This window comes from Heterocephalus glaber, unplaced genomic scaffold (genome assembly GCF_053883595.1).
Source record: "Heterocephalus glaber isolate CG9 unplaced genomic scaffold, H.glaber_assembly_v1.0 deba00001504, whole genome shotgun sequence".
Classification (NCBI taxonomy): domain Eukaryota; kingdom Metazoa; phylum Chordata; class Mammalia; order Rodentia; family Bathyergidae; genus Heterocephalus; species Heterocephalus glaber.
In genome coordinates this window covers 49,007,702-49,026,097 of record NW_028258324.1, presented here as the reverse complement: position 1 = coordinate 49,026,097, position 18,396 = coordinate 49,007,702, and the positions used below count along the sequence as shown (strand labels likewise).

Below are 18,396 nucleotides of genomic sequence, written 5' to 3'. Positions count from 1 at the left end.
TCAGCAACAAGAGGGTTAAAGACATACACAATCTTATATTTCAATATTTTCTCTAAAAGAAGTGAGTTGCATACAGGGGGCTAAATGCATTACAGCCAAGGAAAAAACTGAAACAGACTTATTCATCATGATCATCCTCTTCTTCCTGCACCTCCTCTCTAGCTTCCTTGTATTTCTTCTTACTTTTTTTAATCCTGGAACTTCTTTTTTTGCTTCCTCTTTAGGAACTGTAGATCTTCATGCCTCTTTCATACTGGGCCTTGTCTTTGCCATGTCTTCCATTTCTCCTTTCTCTAGTAGACATGGCCTTTCACCTCCCTGAACACATCTCACAAAACCCTGGGCAACTCATGGGAGCACCTGGGTGCTGCTTATCTCCTAGCCAGTCTGCAAAGAGTGCACCTGAGGACATTTTGCCTGTTGCTTCTCAGGATCTCCTTTGCCCATGTTTCTCCATTATTTTTCTCAATAAGCCACAGAGCCACTCTGGCCAGTCCAGCTCTCTGCACTGTCTTTACAGCACTCTCTCTAGAGGGCTCGATACACTGCAGTGGCTATGTGAGTGGGGTCCAGACAAAGCCTTTGTTGTGACTTCTGGACCTCAGACCCCTTGGAAAGTCCACAGGACTCTTGCATTGAGTAAGTCAAAGCACTTGATTACAGAGTAGTGGTCAGGATTGGAAGGGGTTTTCTATGGGAATTAGAACCCCATGTCAAAGGAGAGAATATTATGCAGCATGGGGGAAATGACAGAGATGCTCCTATCCTGCACTGGTTTGTGCTGCCTTGGTTGTATGGTGCTATCCCACTTCCTTGGCCAGATTCTGATTAGGACCTTTCGTAACAGAACATTCTGTTGCTATTAACTTTTGCTCAGCATCTGATTATTCCTAAGTACAGTTTGGCTGCCTGTCTTCTGATCGGTCATTTTCAGAGCAAATGAAGTTAGGTTAAACAAATACAATGTGAAAGGCTGGATTTGATTTCTATAGCCACAAGTGTTTTCTGGGCATAGAGTCTTATAAAAAAAAAAAACAACCCTCCTATTTGTTTTGTTTAATTTGATATTGCATTGCTCATAGTAACAAAGTGCAACCCTCATCTGTACATCAACCACAGCTACTGTAGGTTGGTAAACATGTTTGTTCTGGTGATTACTGAATATTTAAAGAGGTAACAACTCTTCCCGATCTTATTTCCCTCTGCACCAGTGACTAATACAATGCTATCACACGGTGTAAACTTGAATTTGGCTATTTTCTTTTTAGATATTTTCTCTCCATTATTGGCTTTATGAAGGAAAAATGAATATAGTATCACAAGTAGGGAAATCAGGATCTTTTGAATGTTTAGGAATTCTCAATGGAAAATGGAAGGTACAACTTTGGGTATAAAATGCGAGAGTCAAATACACAGGTTCCTCTCCTGAAAAAGGAGAAAGAGTGTTTTGGGGTTAGAAAGAGTAAATAAGGATGAACCAGTTGAGATTTTGGCCAAGTGAAAAGCCGCAGAAGCTCCAGGTACCCTTGCCCCGCCATACCTTTTGTTTCTGTCCTCCAGCTGTAGTGTGTACACCATGTCATCAGCAGCATGTGTCTTAGAGTTACTGTCACCCCATTTTAGCTTCAGGCTCTGTGGCCCAGCTGCAGCACATTCTAGCCTAGGAGGCAAGGGTGGTAATGGTCGAGTTTTTGCTTTAATGAACTGACTAAATGGTCCAGCTCCAATTTCATTTACAGCCTGAATTCTGATCCTGGAAAAAGAAAAACACAAACAATACAGGTTTAAGAAGGCAATTCTTCATTTGAAATAAACATAGAGTGGACAATTTATTACATGCCCCTAAAGCAATACTACATAATAAAGCAAAACAAGGAGAAGTATTTAAGACAACGGCTCAGAGGACTGAGCATACAGTACTCTGTTTTTTTAAAAAAATCAGACTAATAAAATATCCTTTAGCTCTTTAAGTGGAAAAAGGACAACAAAAGGTGCATTATTTAAGGGAAGACATCCTAAACACATGCTTTTATATTTTGCTGTAGGGACCCTTTACCTGTCTCAAAGTTAATTCTGGAAGTAAGATGAGTTATAAAGAGTAAACTTAGGGCTGGGGATTTAGCTCAGTGGTTTCGCCGCCTGCTGCGCAAGCGCAAGGACCTGAGTTCGATCCCCGGTTCCAGAAAAAAAAAAAGAGTAAACTTAATAGGGAAACAAATAAATCTCCTTTAGAGTCAAATACAAAGGACAACAACCCTTCAATAGGGCAGTTTAGCCGCTCCCACTGGCCAGCATTACCCAACGACTCTGTAAGTCCTTAACAAGAGCCAGTGAGCAGACGCTGCCAGCAGCAGAGTGCAAAAATCTTCACTGGATGCTTACTATATGCAATGTTATAGGTAGAAAAGATACATTAACAGCACCTTTATGGTCTAGGAACTTCAAATCTCACAAGAGTTAAAATGTATGTATAAAGTACTCTTTTATATATTTAGTGGGATTATTATTTCTCTTTTTCTTTGCCCCTATTTCCCATCCAGGTGTCTGAAATAGCTCTCCAAGATCACTGAACACCGCATCGATGGTGCTGCTCCATCCGCATCGTGGATACTCCTCTCTGCAGTCGCTGTATGTCCTTGAAGCTGGGATTCGGTGGCACAGCCCCAGATGGCATTTCTCCTCTCCTTCTCTGACCAAAGAACTCCCCTCCCCTCCCTCTTTTCTTCTGTACACTATGGCTACTCCCTAAATTGCTGTTTTCTCAAACAGCCTCACACATATTTCCACAGCTTCACACATGTTAGGAGTATTCCCAGGTGTACGTCTCCTAACTTCTCTGTGACTTATTGTCAGCCCTCCCATGGAAACCTCCACCTAGACCCCTTGCTAGATACACAGGGATCCTGCTGAGTTGACTGAGTAGCATCAAAAGTTTGGAAAGTTTCAATAGTTAAACTTGATTTGCATTAAAAACATAGTGTTTCAAAACATGCTATAATGACTAATAGAGAGAAATTTTTGGGAACAGATCTCCTTCAAATATCCTTCCAATTTATTGTACTGTATTTCTCACTTTATAGCATTTACTGTTGATGTTTAAATATCACTTAAGTATCATAATACTGAAAGACATCATGTGGCTTCCAGCTGGCCTGAATTCTTCAAACTTAAAAGATTCTGTAAGTCTTATAAGCAGAATCATTATGAACTTGAATATTATACCTAAAGAAAAACCAATACAAAGCAGACGATCTCTTTTGGGTTTCTGAAAACTGCCAGTATGTCTCAACATACTGCTATTGCAACTGGAATAATAGAAAATAATTATATTCATAAAAATATAAATTCAGTCATTGAATATATTCTATATGTTCTTGCCATCTAAATTTATTAACTTACAGTAATGATTTATCTTTCCTACTCAAAACTAAATTTTAATATTTAACACATCTACCTATGATTATAAAACTTAGGTACAAAAAATTACAGCTAGTAGTATTTAGATAAACTTTTGATAAGTTGGGGTTTTTGTTCTTTACATAAACAGTATTATTGCAGCAACAAAAAAATTTCCTTGAAGCCTTTCTGCACAACCCTGAACTATGGATTCCATAACGTTATAACGGATTTAAGTTATGAGCCCTCAAAACATCACAACTAGATTAGTATGATGTTCTCCATCTTTGGAAAACTACCTAATTAATATAATGCTCCAGTAGGATTGTTCAGATTTGAATTCAGCTGTAATGCTAAAGGCCTAAATGTGAAACACTTAATACAAGCCTGAAAATGTGAACTGTGAATCTTCATTTCTAATGTTAATTTAACTTTCTATATTGGATCAATATATTATATTTAGGTAGTATTGAAAATGGTAACCTACTTAATTTAAATGTTAAATTTTAAATTATGAGATTTACATTAAAACCCACATTTCACACATGTACTTTTTGAAGGCATAATAAAGGTTATATTCTAGATAATGTAATGGTTTCTTGCACCCATAATGCAAGTAATAGATAGTTCAGAGATAATATTATTGCTGTATGGAAATTACATTTAAATTTAAAAACACTTTGTATTAAGCAAAAATACAGACCTACTAAGTTTGGCATATTCATTGAGCTATCTTTAATGTTTCTTCTAAGAAACAGGTGACATTTGTATTGATGATAAAAATTTCCATACAGAGTCTAGTTCCTCAGATATCGAGTTCCATTAAAAAAATATGTTCTATTATATTACATAGTAAGTCAAAATCAATTATCATTCTGAAAACTTGCTTTATCATAAGTTTTAGGTAGATAAAGCACTCCAGGTTTTACTATGGACTGTTTTTATAAAACTGCCATTGCTTCCTGTTTTTTTTTTTTTTTTGAGGGAATAGAATATACTTTCACAAATTTCCATAATGTGTCTTAAGAAAAGTAAAGAGGCACCGCCATAATTATGAGATTGCTGAGGTGGTGTTTGGAATTCTCTATAACCCAATGAATGTAAAGAGATGTACATATATCGTCAGTGTTGTAAACAGTTAGTGTAGTCTGAAGCCTGAATCTATTCAAAATGAATGTAACCAATTTAGACATCATGTTACAGATAAATAAGCATTGAAAAATAAACCAAAGAAGCACAGTATATTCTACCTTTAACTTTTTTGTGGATAACTTCAGTTTTACCATAAGGCTGATATATTTCAATACTTTGAAAACATCAGTATCAATTCCGAGTTGGCAGAGGTAACTAACTAACCAACTACCATTATGTTTGGTACTAAGAGATTTACTTTTCAATTAAATTATTGAAATACAAATAAAAAAAAGATTCTGTAGGTTAGCAAGTCAACCTAATATGCTTTATATTGTTAGGGGAGGAAAAGGTTTAATTCTACATTAGATGGAACTCATTTTTTTTCCAAAGAACACAGCTATTAAATCTGGACAAAAGGATCCAGCTATTTAAGAATGCTAAAAAGTAAATAGTAGCTGGCAGATAGAATTTGAATCTTCACCAAATCAGCAATGAATTTACCATTTTTCCCTCTATTATCCCTTAGCTTGGACGCATGAAGCCTAAATTCAGGAGTGGATGTGTGCAGGAACAGAGCTCCAGGAAAAGCCCTGGTTTGGGGCAGGGGAGGATGGGGAGAGAGCGAGGAGGGGTACAGAGAGGTCTACAAATGCTCAGAGTTGGGTAGAGCCCCTGTTCTGCTTTTCTTTCCCTTTCCTCATTTCTCATTCCTCAGCCTTTAGGCCGTCTGAAGAAGAAAAATCAGATGTTTATATTGGTTGATTAAGAAAAAGCATCTGATAAAATCCAAAAATCTATTCATGATAAAAATTCTCAGCCAACTAGGAGACGAGAGCTTCTTCAACCTGAAAAAGAATATCTATGAAAATACCTATAACTGATATCATGTTTATGGTGAAAGATAAAATATTTTCCCTTTAAGACTGGAAACAAGGAGCGCGGATGTCTATTTTCACCACTCTAATATCATTAACTGGAAGAGCCAGCGAGGAGCAAAAATAAAGGAGAAAAAGAAACACACACAGGAAAGAAAGGAAGAAACAGAAACTATAAGACACTGCTGAAAGTATTAAAGGACACCTACACCAATAGAGAGAGACAATGGAAGAAGGCTCCTCATAGTAAAAATGTCAACTCTCCCCAAACTGATCCATAGAAATATTGTAATTCAGGAAACAAAACAAAACAAAATCTGAGGAAGATTCTTGGGAGATAAAAACAAGTTGATTCTAAAAGTTACGTGGATATATAAGGAGATATGAGAGGAAGGAAAGAGAGAGTGTTAATGGAACAGGAGCAAAGGGAAGATGGAAGTCAAAAGGATCAAGATGCAGTACGTATTGTACCAATTCTCCACGATAAATACTTTTATTATGTATTGCAAATATACACCAATAAAAAAAGAAAGAAGTTATGTGGAAAGGAAAGGGAATTAAAATAGCTAACATAAGTTTGAGAAATAAGTATAAAGTTAGAAGACTCATACTACCTGATTTTAGGACTTACTGTAAAGCTACGTAATCAAGACAGTGTGGTACTGATAAAGAGACAGACACATAGGTCAGTGCCACAGGACAGAGTCTGCAGAAATAGATCTACACAAATAACAAAGGTGTAAAAGCTATCCAATGGAGAAAGGATAGTCTTTTTAAATAATAGTTTTGGAGCAACTGGGTATCAACAGGAAAAAATAAACCTCAACTTCAAGTTCACACTTGATATAAAACTTAGTTCAAAACAGACCACAGATCTAACAGTAGAATATAAAGCTTTTAAGACAAAAACAGGAGGTAAGTTTTATTGCCTAGTATTGGATAAAGGGTTTTTATATATGACACGAAAAGTATGGGTCTTACATAAGAGAAACAAAATTGAAAAACTGGCTTTTATCAAAAGTAAACTTTTACACTGTTAAGAGAATGAAGGTAAGGTACATCTCAAGAAAAATACTGTAAATTAAATCTCTGACAAAGGATTTGTATTCAGAACTATAAAGACCTCTCAAAATTCAACAGGAAGAAAACAACCTGATTGGATATATAGATGATAAATACAGCTATATATTGTACAGCTAGGAAAATTCAAATTAAACCACAACAACATACATATGTATATAAATCTATCTATCTATCTATCTATCTATCTATCTATCTATCTATCATCTATTTATCTTAGGATAAGGAGCAACTGGAACTCTCATATTTTGCTGAGAATGAAAAGTGGTACAACTATGGTGGAAAATAGTTCTCATAAAGTTAAATACATATTTATACGACCCAGCAATCCCATTCTTAGGTATTTACTCAAGAGAAATGAACACTATGTTCACACAAAAGCCCTCACACAAATGTTTATAATATCTTTATTCATAATATGCAAAATTAGACAAGTAATATGCCTCACAGTTTAGAATGCAGTGAATAATTATCTCTGCTATAGTCCACAAAAACATCATTACAAGGGCTTTACTTTTTGTAGATTCTGTTATACTGGAGGCCAGATGAAGTCCTTCATAGATAAGCAATTAAGTCTCTCAGTATAATACTGCAAAGTGAAAACAAACTTTTTTGCTTCTTACATGAGCCTCAAAACTGCTTCATGGAATTAATACAGGAGCTTTTTGCTGTAAGTGGAATGTAACAATTATTTCTGCAACTGGAGAGAAGCAGCTATCATAATGGAACAAATGACTGTGCTCTTGCCCTTTTCAGGAAAAGAGAAACCAGACATCAAGTCTCAGTCTTTCTTCAGTGGTATCACAAATTTCCTGACCTACCAGATTTATTTTAAGGTCTTTCCAGTGTTCAAAACCTGAGTCCTCTCCCTTATTCTAGGCACAGGTATTCACAGAGTCTCAAGTTGCTTTCTGCTGCCTGCTGGCCCTTGGTCCTACAGAGATAAGCTCACCTTGGTGTTCCTAGAAGCCCTATCCTTTCTTTCTCTCTAGGCAGAGCCCTTAGCTATTGTAATACACAAAAGGAGGTAATACTGTTTCTTCAGACTCATTCTTGTTCTATTCTGATCAAGAAGACAAACAAAGTAAAAGAGAACAAGCAAGCATAAAAACTTAAAGAGATCTGTCAGGTGCCTGGTGTGCTGTAATCCCAGCACTTGGGAGAGTAAGGCCAGAGGATTTCAAATGTGAGGTCAGTCTGGACTACACAGTGAGTTCAAACCCAGCCTGGACTATAAAGTGAAACCCTGTCACAAAAACAGAAACAAAAAACCGCAAGAGACTTGAATCACTTAGAAAATTTTTAAAAATTGTACAAAGGATTATAATGTGACATGTACATATATCAACTCCTCATGATGAATATATTTATTATGTATCACAAACATGTACTAAAAAAAGATTAAAAAAAATTTAGAAAACAACTATCTGGATGATTTGATTTCTTCTATAAATTCACTTATTTTCTCAGTGTCCACAGTATTTTGGTTAAGGACTGTGTTCCTGATATCTCTAGCTCTATATGGTTCTCTGAACTTTTATCGAGATGCATATACGCTAAGCATATATACTAGCCTTAAATACACATGCCATCACTGCTCACAATAAGGGTTCCATTCATTAAATCTACCTCAAATCTAAACCTGACAAGTCTTCTTTTAGCCAAGGTAATATTTTAACCTTCAAATTTAGATAGGATCCACAGATTTTTTTTCAAAACTTTCATATCAGTTTTTGAAATCTTAAGTGCTGCAGATTAAATAGAAAGGAACAGAACTTTGCTTTCCAATTTTGGAAGTGATGTAACCCTGAGCAAATGGTATTTTAGCCAGGATACTGTGAAAAATTCTCTCCACATTTCCAGGAGTCTGAACTATCCATCAATATAAATACTACTGATTAAGTAAATCAAACTAAGAAGCATATCTTTGTAAGTTTTGATAAATATCCATCATTAAACTATCTGTCTAATATAAATTGCAATTACATTCCTGCTTCAGGACATAATAGCCTTCTACTATGCACTTTGTACACATACACAGTCAAATTTCCAACACTAAATATATTAAAAGGAGAATGACTTGCAAAACAAATTGTCCCTAACTGGGGAAGAGGACTTCCTTATGGTTAGTCATCCTAGCACTCATGCACTGGGATAGGGAAACTGAGGCAAAGGGTCCCAGGCAGAGGGGAGTCCTAAGAAGGATGGATTTTTTCCAGCATCACAGCCCTGTCCACCTTCCCATCATCTAAGGAAGACCAGAAGAATTTAGACAAGAGAGTCACCCTCAGATACCTTCTGAAGAAGCAGCCTTAACACAGAAAACTCCTTTGCAGCAGAAAGGTGCTCAGAGAAGGCTCCCAGGAGGGAAAGTGAGCTGGCCTTGGGCTCACAGATGCCTCCAGCCCCTCTCCAGCACTTAGGTTTACTTCCTCAGGGCAAAGCTTCCATGTCTCCCCTTGCTTAAGGGGTTATGCTCAATTTCCACAGACAAGCCAACCTGCTTCCCAGCTCATTTTCTCTCCACCAAACACAAATGACTGATAATTTACTGACTGCTCATGTGTCAGGCCCCAGACAAGGTAGCTGAAATCTTTTCCTAACACACACACACACACGCACACGCACACCCCAACCCTCCGAGGCAATTAAAACTGGTTTCCTCACTTTACATTTTAGGAGACTGAGGCACAAAGGGCTTAAATAACTTGCCAAAGGTCACAGGGTAAAGAAGTGAAGCATTAAAGTCATGGTTAACTCCAGCCTGTTAATTTCTGAACTACTCAGCATGTGTCTCCTAGTAAAACTACCTCATCTTGTTACAGTGAAATGATTTATGATTCACTTACGGCAGCTTAACATACAATAAGGAATCTAATGTTGTTTTCATCTTCTTTTGACTTGGCAAAAATAATCATAACAAACAAATCTACTTTAAGTTTTAACTGTTTACTAGCTTAGTATGAAGTCAAACATACAATGAAACTGCCCAAAAAAGTAATCTTAGGCAACCTTTCTAATTGCCAGGATAGAGAACAGGGGAGGTGACAATGCTACTCTACTCAGCTGGCTGGGCCATTCCTAAAGTCTAAACACTCCACATGGAGAGGTTATCAAGAAGCCGAAGTTGTCTGGAGGTGATAAAGGAGGGTGGAGAAAACTCATGCCAGTGAAGTCAGTCTGAATGGTGAGCACACTTATGTGGGAGAGCTGATACTATGACATGTTCTGCCTTGGCCTAACTATAGGAGTGGGGCTCAGACACCAGTATTTTACAAGGACTTTCCAGGCAACTAATATATACTGATATTTAAGAATCACTATTCTAGGGCAATGTTTTTCATATGTATACATGCACAAAAATCACCTAGGCTAATTAAAGCACAGAGTACATACTAGGCCCCGCCCCTAGAATTTCTAATTAGATAAGTCTGGGGTGGGCTTGACAGCATTTTAATAAGCTTCCAGGTGATGCTGAAGCTGCTGGACCCAGGACCAGTGCTCCACAGGAAGTTCCAGGGTCATCTGAGTTGGTTTAGGATGTAGAGAGGATCTGACAAAGTATAAAGGAAACATTACAAAAGTGGAGTTATTCACAAATATAGTAGACTGCACGGTGAACAGAAGCTGGAACACTACTCCTGTCACCTGGGATGCTGAGGCCAGGGCCAGGAAGGGTGACAGCAGGTGACCCCATGCCTCTGTCTGCTCACAAGGTCCATGACTCAACTGGGCAGGAAGCACACAAAGGAAAGCTGTTTCTGTTTTTAGGGTTTTTTTCTCTTCACACCAAAACACAGACTCAACCTCAATTGAGTTCTTAACTTAAAAGTAATGCCTTTAAAAGAACCCCATATTCCAGACAGTGTCAGACAGCATGTGACAGCAAGCCAGTGGGGAGTTCTGCAAGTACCAGTGAAGAAGCCAGGGGTGCACTTGAAACTGGCTCTAGATCAGTAGACTTACTACAGAGCCACACAATGCTGTCCTGGCATCCAGGAAAACATACACTCACTGTGAGAACAATGTGCAATTGTTGAAGGTTTAAAAAAATATCAAACAAAAGGAACAAGTCCTTTCTTTAGAGCTCTATGGCTGCTTAAACTGTTTCATTTTACATTTTTATCTAGAACAACATGATCCGTTCACTTGTATTTTCCCCAATTTAAGGAACAGAAAAGGGTGAGGTAAAAGTTAATTGGACCAAAATTATATCCTTAGTTCCTTGACATACTCATTTTGAATTTCACTATAATTACTGCTGTCAATTGTGTTTTTCTTTGGTACTGGGGATCGAACTCAGCTCAACTGTGTTTTTGAAACAATATTCCAAGGCTGTGAATTGATCAGAGTTCTACCATATAGTGTCCACTTTTGTACTAAATTCCTAAAGCTGTAGAAAGGTTGACTTTAAATATTATTTTAAATAAAATATACAATGTCCAATTTATAATTAATTAATTGGCCAGCAAAGACTTTCACACAGTTTTTCTTATTTTGGCCAAGAATAGATGATATAACTATGCAATCTGAATCTGTCTAAAAAGGCACCTTAAAAGTTAAAAGGTGATGGCCTCCCAATTTATCTGTCTTTCCACATTTAGCTCAATATACTAGCCTTGGCATATCACCACTGAATTATTTATGCTACACCCATAAAATACTTTATCCAAAGGATTTTTTTTTGCTTTTAATCTAAGCATTCTATAGCTCCTACATTATTAAACCATTTAATCATCTTTTATCTTCTCTAAAATAGAACTATCCTATGAGGTAATTTATAACATCTTAAAATCAACCACTTAACATGGGAGATCTTTTTAGTAGTTTCAGCGATTTAATAATTTCAGCTCTCTCTTATTAAACAAAGATTCTAAATACTTTTTTCATTTGTACCCTGGAGCCTTGGACTTCTTTTTAGAAGTCATTTGACTGTAAACTGATTAACAGATCAAGTCAACATACATCCAGTGTCATGCTTCTACACATCTTAAAGTTTCATAATCAGGTAAGCCAACTTGAAGGTAGATACAGTGTCAGGATGAAGGAAGTTCTTAGGCTAACACCTTGGCCAAAAGTCTCTTTAAACATTTCTGATCTTAATGTTCAGAGGGCTGACCTGAGGATCTGAGTCATCTTTGGGGTAGAGGAGGGTGTAGATCAGAGTAGACACAAAATTTAGCTGTGAAACTCTGCTCCGGTGTGGCTGTTGCAAAGTTCTGGCCTGAGAGATCAGACCCAGGGCCTTGCACATGCTAGGCAAACTCTCTATCCCTGAGCTACATCCCTAGCCCTCAAGTCCTATGTCTAACCATCCTGCCATTCAGAATCATGAGTCTCCCTAATGTTATTTTCACCATGTAATGTCACAATCACATTACCTTAGATTTATACTTGAGAGTCTCAAGATTTCTTAAAAGAATGACAGTGTATAAAAAAGTAAGCAAAAACTCTTATTGTTCTGAAAAGTTAAACTGATACATGAATTACTAACAAAAATAAAGACCTAGTAAGAGAGAAAGAAGCAGATATAAGATATATCGGGATGGAAAAATGGTGTTTACAGCTCACTGGGTGAATTCTTTCTTTAGCTTCTGGGTATAAAAAGGATAGTCTACCAGACTACAGAATTAGAAATCACTACAGGAAAAAAATTAGTGAAATGATAAACCCATCTTGGGGCAGCAAGTTGATCAGCCTGCTGAGGAAAATCTAGTTTTGTTGGATGAAGATCTTGATGATGATCAAACTTTGAATGCCTGTTATGCACATGCATGTCTCTATTGTAAGCATGTAACATTCAGGCATTTACTTCCACAACATGCATGTAAAGAAAGTAATCTTGTTCTCATTTTGTACAAGAAACAGGGACATAGAGAACTTAAGTAATAAAGACATAGTTATGACCTGCGTCTGAGTCTATGCATACCCACATCTCCCTGAGAAATCGTGGAGCATCACCAAGAAAGCTCTTTCCTGCACTTCTAGTGATATGGTTCTGCTAACTATAATGTTTGTTTTGAATGGATTATGGCAACTTGGAGATAGAGCAAAATGATTTGAAATTTTGAAGGCCATGTAGAAGAAACAGGTGTCAGAAAAGAGGAACAACCTCCCAGGTAAGAAACTCTCAGGGAAAGAGAGAGTAAAGATGTTAACTGAGTTTTGTGTGATAGTATATGATGTATCTTCTTTTCTCTTGCCCCTTGTGAAATCCTAAGTCATATCTCTGCCATAAATGTTTTGTAACAATGCATTTGCTTTGGAAGAAGCAGAAGAATGGATGCACACTGGTTCAAAGTGGGCAAATACATGGGTGAGAATAGAGAGTGTCCATAGAGGGAGATGAGTCACTGTGAAAATATTGAAAGACAAAGTGATAATCAGCGGGTGTGTGCGTGCGTGCGTGCGTGTGTGTGTGTGTGTGTGTGTGTGTGTGTATGGGGACTGAATTAAAGTGGTAGGTGAAATTCTCCCTGAGGTTAGGAATTGTGTGAATTTGCAACTGACTCATTAAATATAAAACATCACAAGTCTTTAAGTTCCATTTGCATTTAGCACTCTTAAACGTTATTAGATAAGAACAGCTAGAATCCACTGATTTGGCCTTCAGCATGTGAAGTATTTGTAGCTCTCAGTGCTGCTGTGCTCTTTACACTCACCGGTAGGTGGTTTCTGGAAGGAGATCTTTTACAACATGGGTGGTGGTGTTGCCCACAGTAATGCTGCTATCTCCAAGGTCAATGTTGTACGAGAGGATTTCTGACCCATTATTGCACGGCTCTTCCCAGCTCAGTACAAGGCACACAGATGGTGAGTTGGGGTAGGCATTAAGGGGCTCTTCCTCCAGGACACAGAGAGTGGAGACGGGGTCAGGGGCAGATGCTGGTGTCTGGCAAAGGACAAGCTCACTGTATGGTCCTGCTCCTGCTTGATTGAAGGCCTAAAAAACGGAAAAGTGAGATGAAAGACATATCACACTGTTAGTACATCCTAACGCCTCCTTGTTAGCTGCTGATAAATAACCTAAAGTAGTATTTTCAGTGCTAGGCATGTAAGTAGAAATAAATTCTACAAAACATCCACTTTTATCTAATTACCACTTTCCAAAATATGCCAATCACATCTTTTTCTGTTAATAATGCAAAAGATAACACAGCAGTCATCATCTCTTATAAAAAATAACATTAAAACAACACTAGATTTGTATGGCCCACTTGAGCTTCTGTATCATGCCATCTGCTCTTCATGATAACCCCCAAAGTAGATATTAAATGGGAAGCATTCTTAACTGCCTTTTACAGAGATGGCCACTCAGAGTCAGACTAAATGATTTTAGGTGTCAGATTTGCAAGCAAAGCTGGAGCTGGAACCCGGTTCATCTGACTTTAAAGGCAAGTGCTGCCCTAGAACAGCAATAGGAGATTTTAAAAAGGCCTCTGCTCTTTCCAGATGAATGATAAACCCACATCTGAGGCAAGTTTTCTCCAGCTGACTTCACCACACAGCAACAGCTGAGCATTCCCATCACAGTCACCTGGTCTCCAGGACCCTAAACTCTTTGTTTTTCCTCCTACTTTGCCTGCTGCTGCTTCTCAATTGCCTTTCCTGGTTCTACCATTACACTGACCACTTACTGTAGTGCTGGTAGGTGCCAGGGCTCTATCTGTAGACACATTCTCTTTTCTACCTCTGTTCAAACACTTGGAGATCTTGTCTAGTGGGTAAATGCATTATCTGACCCCCACATTCAGATGTGTAGCTTTAGTTTCTACCCGGGAAGTCTACCTGTATTTCACTGCCTTCTGAACCTTGCCACTTGCACATCAAGTCAGCACCCCAAACTCAAGTGTCCACACAGCTTCTCATCTCCAGCCTATTCTTCTTTACAAAAATCTCCATGCATCTCCTGTGGTCCTCCTCATTCTCCAGGTGGCTCAAGTCATAGCCCGGAGTCATCCTTGAATGCCTGTTCTCCCCTCATATTCGTATCCAGGCCACAAGCACACCTGGCACCACCCTAGTCCAACTCCACTCTCTTATCCAGCTAACATGATGACCTCCACACTAGTGTGCCCCTGGTCCACAGTCTGTATAAACAGCGAGAGTGAGGCTGTGAGAACAAAAGTTGGGATTTTCAGTTCAAATGCCTTCTATGGCCCCTCATCTTACTCAGAACAAATGCTCAAATCCTTACAAAAGCCTACAAAGACCCTACCTGATCTGCTCACCACCACCACAGATCAAAAAACCCATCTGCATTCTGACTTCAGCGTCTGCTACCTTCTTTTGTTCTGCTGTTCCAGCTGCACTGGCTTCTTTGCTGTTCCACAAGGACACCAAGTCTGCTCCCACCTCAGAGCCTTGGAGTGGGTTTTTCCTCATGTCTATAACACTTTGCTCCAAGACACCTGGACAACTCACTCACTCATCTCCTGCAGACATTTCCCAATATTCTACTTAAACTTGCAATCACCCCCCTCTCCTCCCTCCAAGCCCTAGGATCCTCATTTTCTATTTCCCTTCTCATCTTTATTTTTCATCACAACATTTATCACCAATATATTACACAGTTTATTTATTTACTTGTCTGATTAGAATGCTGTTTATATAAGTGCAAGGCTGCCAGTATCCTTGACAGTTGGGATAGGACGTGATACACACAGGATGTACTTCGTGTTATAAAAAATATGTATTTTTTCTTATAAAGAGAAAAAACATCTGGCAGCCTTCTTATAATACTGAATGGACTCTAAAACCCAGCTCTCACAGGAAAGTTTCTGAGACAAATTACAAAATTAAAGAAGTTTCAACTCTTGTATCAGAGGTCTGAAACAAAACTTAGAACTCCTTTCTTTGTTAATTAAAAGAAAATCAGGGTAGGGATATTTGCTCACCATCAAAGCTCTGCTGAAACTCCATAGTAATATATTGTGATTGTTAGTGCTGTTTCAAGATAATACCTTAACTCTCTTTTGGAAGAATTTTAACAAATTATTTTAAGAGTCTACATTTTGAGATTTCATTTAATAATTTATTTGTAATACTAGGGACTGAACCCAGGGCTTCACACATGCTATTTTATTTTCAGATATAAACTTATCACTGGGATAGAAAAATAAGTTATTGTTGAGGATAATGTCCACATCAACTAAGGTTTCGTACCACCACATAATAGAAGGAAAGGAATATACTTTTAGTGTTGGAGTTTAGTTCAAATCTTATTCTGTCATTTAGCAAGTAAGGGATCTTAGGCAACTTAATCTCTGAGCCAGTTTTCTCAGCTGTCAGATGGGGACCACAACTCCTATTTCACTGAGTTACTGAGCAGATTAAACTGGTGGCCAGCACAAGGTGTGTTTCACTTCTTTCCACTAGGAAGATCATGAACAAAACACTCTTTCCTACTTTTTTTAAGAACTCTCTTTAATCTGAACTAACTTTAGGCTTACAGAAAAGTTAAAAAATTATTAGAAGTATCTGCATATGTCTCCCCATGCTTTCCCTAATAGTAACACTTTACATACCACAGAATAGTGATTAAATCCAGGAAACTATCATTGGTACAGTACTATTAACTACATACAGACCTGATTTAAATCTTACCAATCTTTCAAGTATGTAATGTTCTTTTTGTATTCCAACGTTTTACCCAGTATTCTATTTTCTTTTGTAGGCCTGGCTATATGGAAAATATTTTCTTGATTTATATCACTTGTTACCCATTTTCAAGGGAAATAATTTAAAAAGTATCTTTTGCTAAGTAATAATATGACTATAATAAACAATATGACTATAATAAACAATATGCCTCATATGAATAGAAATACTTTGGTATTTCTTGATTTACAGATTCCTAGGAAGAATGTAAAAATTCAATAATTCCCAAGTAAAACAAGAAATGGTTTATCCAATTTTTATAAAACACAACACAGATATTGAAATGATTTTTTAGGTGCCAAATATTCCAGAGTATTCAGGTTTAATTTGAGTTTATTTGGAGTTAGCCTGATTTGATAGTAATGTCAAATGAAAAGAATTCTTATATGGTTCACAGGTAGTAAGAAACCAATAATGGGTAGACTGAGGAGTACTATCTCCTTCACAGCGTCTTGACTCATTTTATGACGTGTCGACATTTAAAAATATTTTCTATTTCTGATTATCAATACAGAACACAAGATTATTACACAGGTTCTATTCATATCATTCCATCTTTTAAAATGCAGTTTAGGGAAGTCAATGCGAAGTGACAACATATAACCTGAAAGGACAAAGGGAAGTACATGAACATATTAAAGACATACCAACCTAGGACTGGTAAAACACACCTGGATCCCAGCACTTAAAAGGATGATGCAGGAGGATAAAACAAATTTTTTAAAAAGACACGAAAGCTTAAAGCATAGGGGAGAAGTTCTTTACCACGGTGGCAGATAGTTCTTTCTTTATATACAGCCTTGTTCCAAAAGCAGGAGTGTGGCATAGCATTTAGCCTTTTCCCAGTGACTCACATGACTACTATAAAGACCAGCTAATGTGCTCTGACACTGACAAACAGTTTATTACAACCCAGGTGCTCCACTTGAGGAGGGATGGTAGAGAATAAAAAAATTAATCAGAAATGGTTTAAGAAAAACCAGGCTTCAGAATTAACAAAAGAGCTTCAATTGACCTGGAAAACTAATTTATGCAGGGAATATTTTCTCCAAAGAGGCCAGAGACACTGGGCATACTTCTAAAAGCAATCTGATCCATGACTTAAATCCGGTGGCAACCTACATTTGGTATCTTTACATTTTTATCTACTCAAATGAAGGGTGTGTGAAGTTATAACTCTTCAAGGTCAACAACCACATCTGATTTATCTTTGTATCTCTCCTGATCATCCTTTGATCCTAGCACACATTAGTGCTCTAGAAATGTTTCTGAAAAAAAGGGACAAAGGGACAAAAGGGACAAAGAACCCTATTTTCTCAATATACTAAGGCTTTAAAAAGGAGAAAAAAAATCATCTATCAATACACGTGAATAAAGTAAAAATAAGCCCATGATTATTGTTATTCTTGGGGGTCAGGCTAAGAATCATTGTTCCTCATGTTATGCTAGTTGGATGCCCAAGCAGAAGCTTATAACTAGCTTTGAACATGGTCACTGGGGTTGGGTCAAGTAATCCAAGGTACACTAGTCCAAATTACTCTAATACTTGGTTTGGGCTCCAATTAACAAGTGGTATATGGATTTTCTGTCTTTTGTCAATACCAAGAGGCTTTCCCACTGAGGTACACATTTCAGGGAATTAAAAGGCAACTTTCCTAAGGAGCTGGGCCATCTTTCTCTGTTACTCTGTCATTCATTCAGTGAACTGGCAGACACGAAGATGCTAGATAGCTCTAGTAGGAAGGAGAGCAGAGAAGAATCTGGTTTTGCTCTTATGAGTTAGGATCTCCTAGAGAAGCACAAAGTAATCATAAACTATCCAAACAACCACAGTTTATTTTTATTTAAAAAGACTCTCCTCTGCCATCCTCCCAAAAGTCCTTGACTTGGTTTCTTGAAGTATCTTGGTGGACCCCCTGTTCTTGTGAGTGGTGCTACCTACCTGTAGTCTACAGCAATATTCTGCAGCAGGCAGCAGATCTCTTATCTCAAAGCAGGTGTTGGTCCCATGATAAATGAGTTCTAAGGACTCTTCATCTTCTCCCCACTCCAACCTGTACTCTGAGATGTCGGCACCCGAGCTTTCAGGAGTCTGAAGAGCAGAAAGTCAGGTACTTAACAACACCACTGACAAAACTACCATGCCCCGGGACATTTCAAATACATATAAAACAAAGGCATGAAAGAGACACTCGATTTCCTCTTAATTCTGACCATTTCCCAATTCTAAGTAACAACTGTCAAGGGAGAT

General features: G+C 37.7%; 1 protein-coding gene across 6 annotated transcripts in view; it reads right to left on the bottom strand.

Annotated features, from left to right (window-relative positions):
• Positions 1-18,396, bottom strand: part of Fndc3b (fibronectin type III domain containing 3B) — a 335,425-nt gene that overhangs the window by 36,662 nt on the left and 280,367 nt on the right. For all 6 annotated transcript variants that reach the window (XM_021254196.2, XM_013071609.3, XM_021254201.2 and 3 more), the window contains 3 exons: positions 18,088-18,237; positions 13,148-13,428; positions 1,541-1,753 (listed from right to left, as the gene is read on the bottom strand). In XM_021254196.2, the coding sequence (XP_021109855.2) occupies positions 1,541-1,753; positions 13,148-13,428; positions 18,088-18,237 (644 nt within the window). The remainder of the gene's footprint in view (positions 1-1,540; positions 1,754-13,147; positions 13,429-18,087; positions 18,238-18,396) is intronic.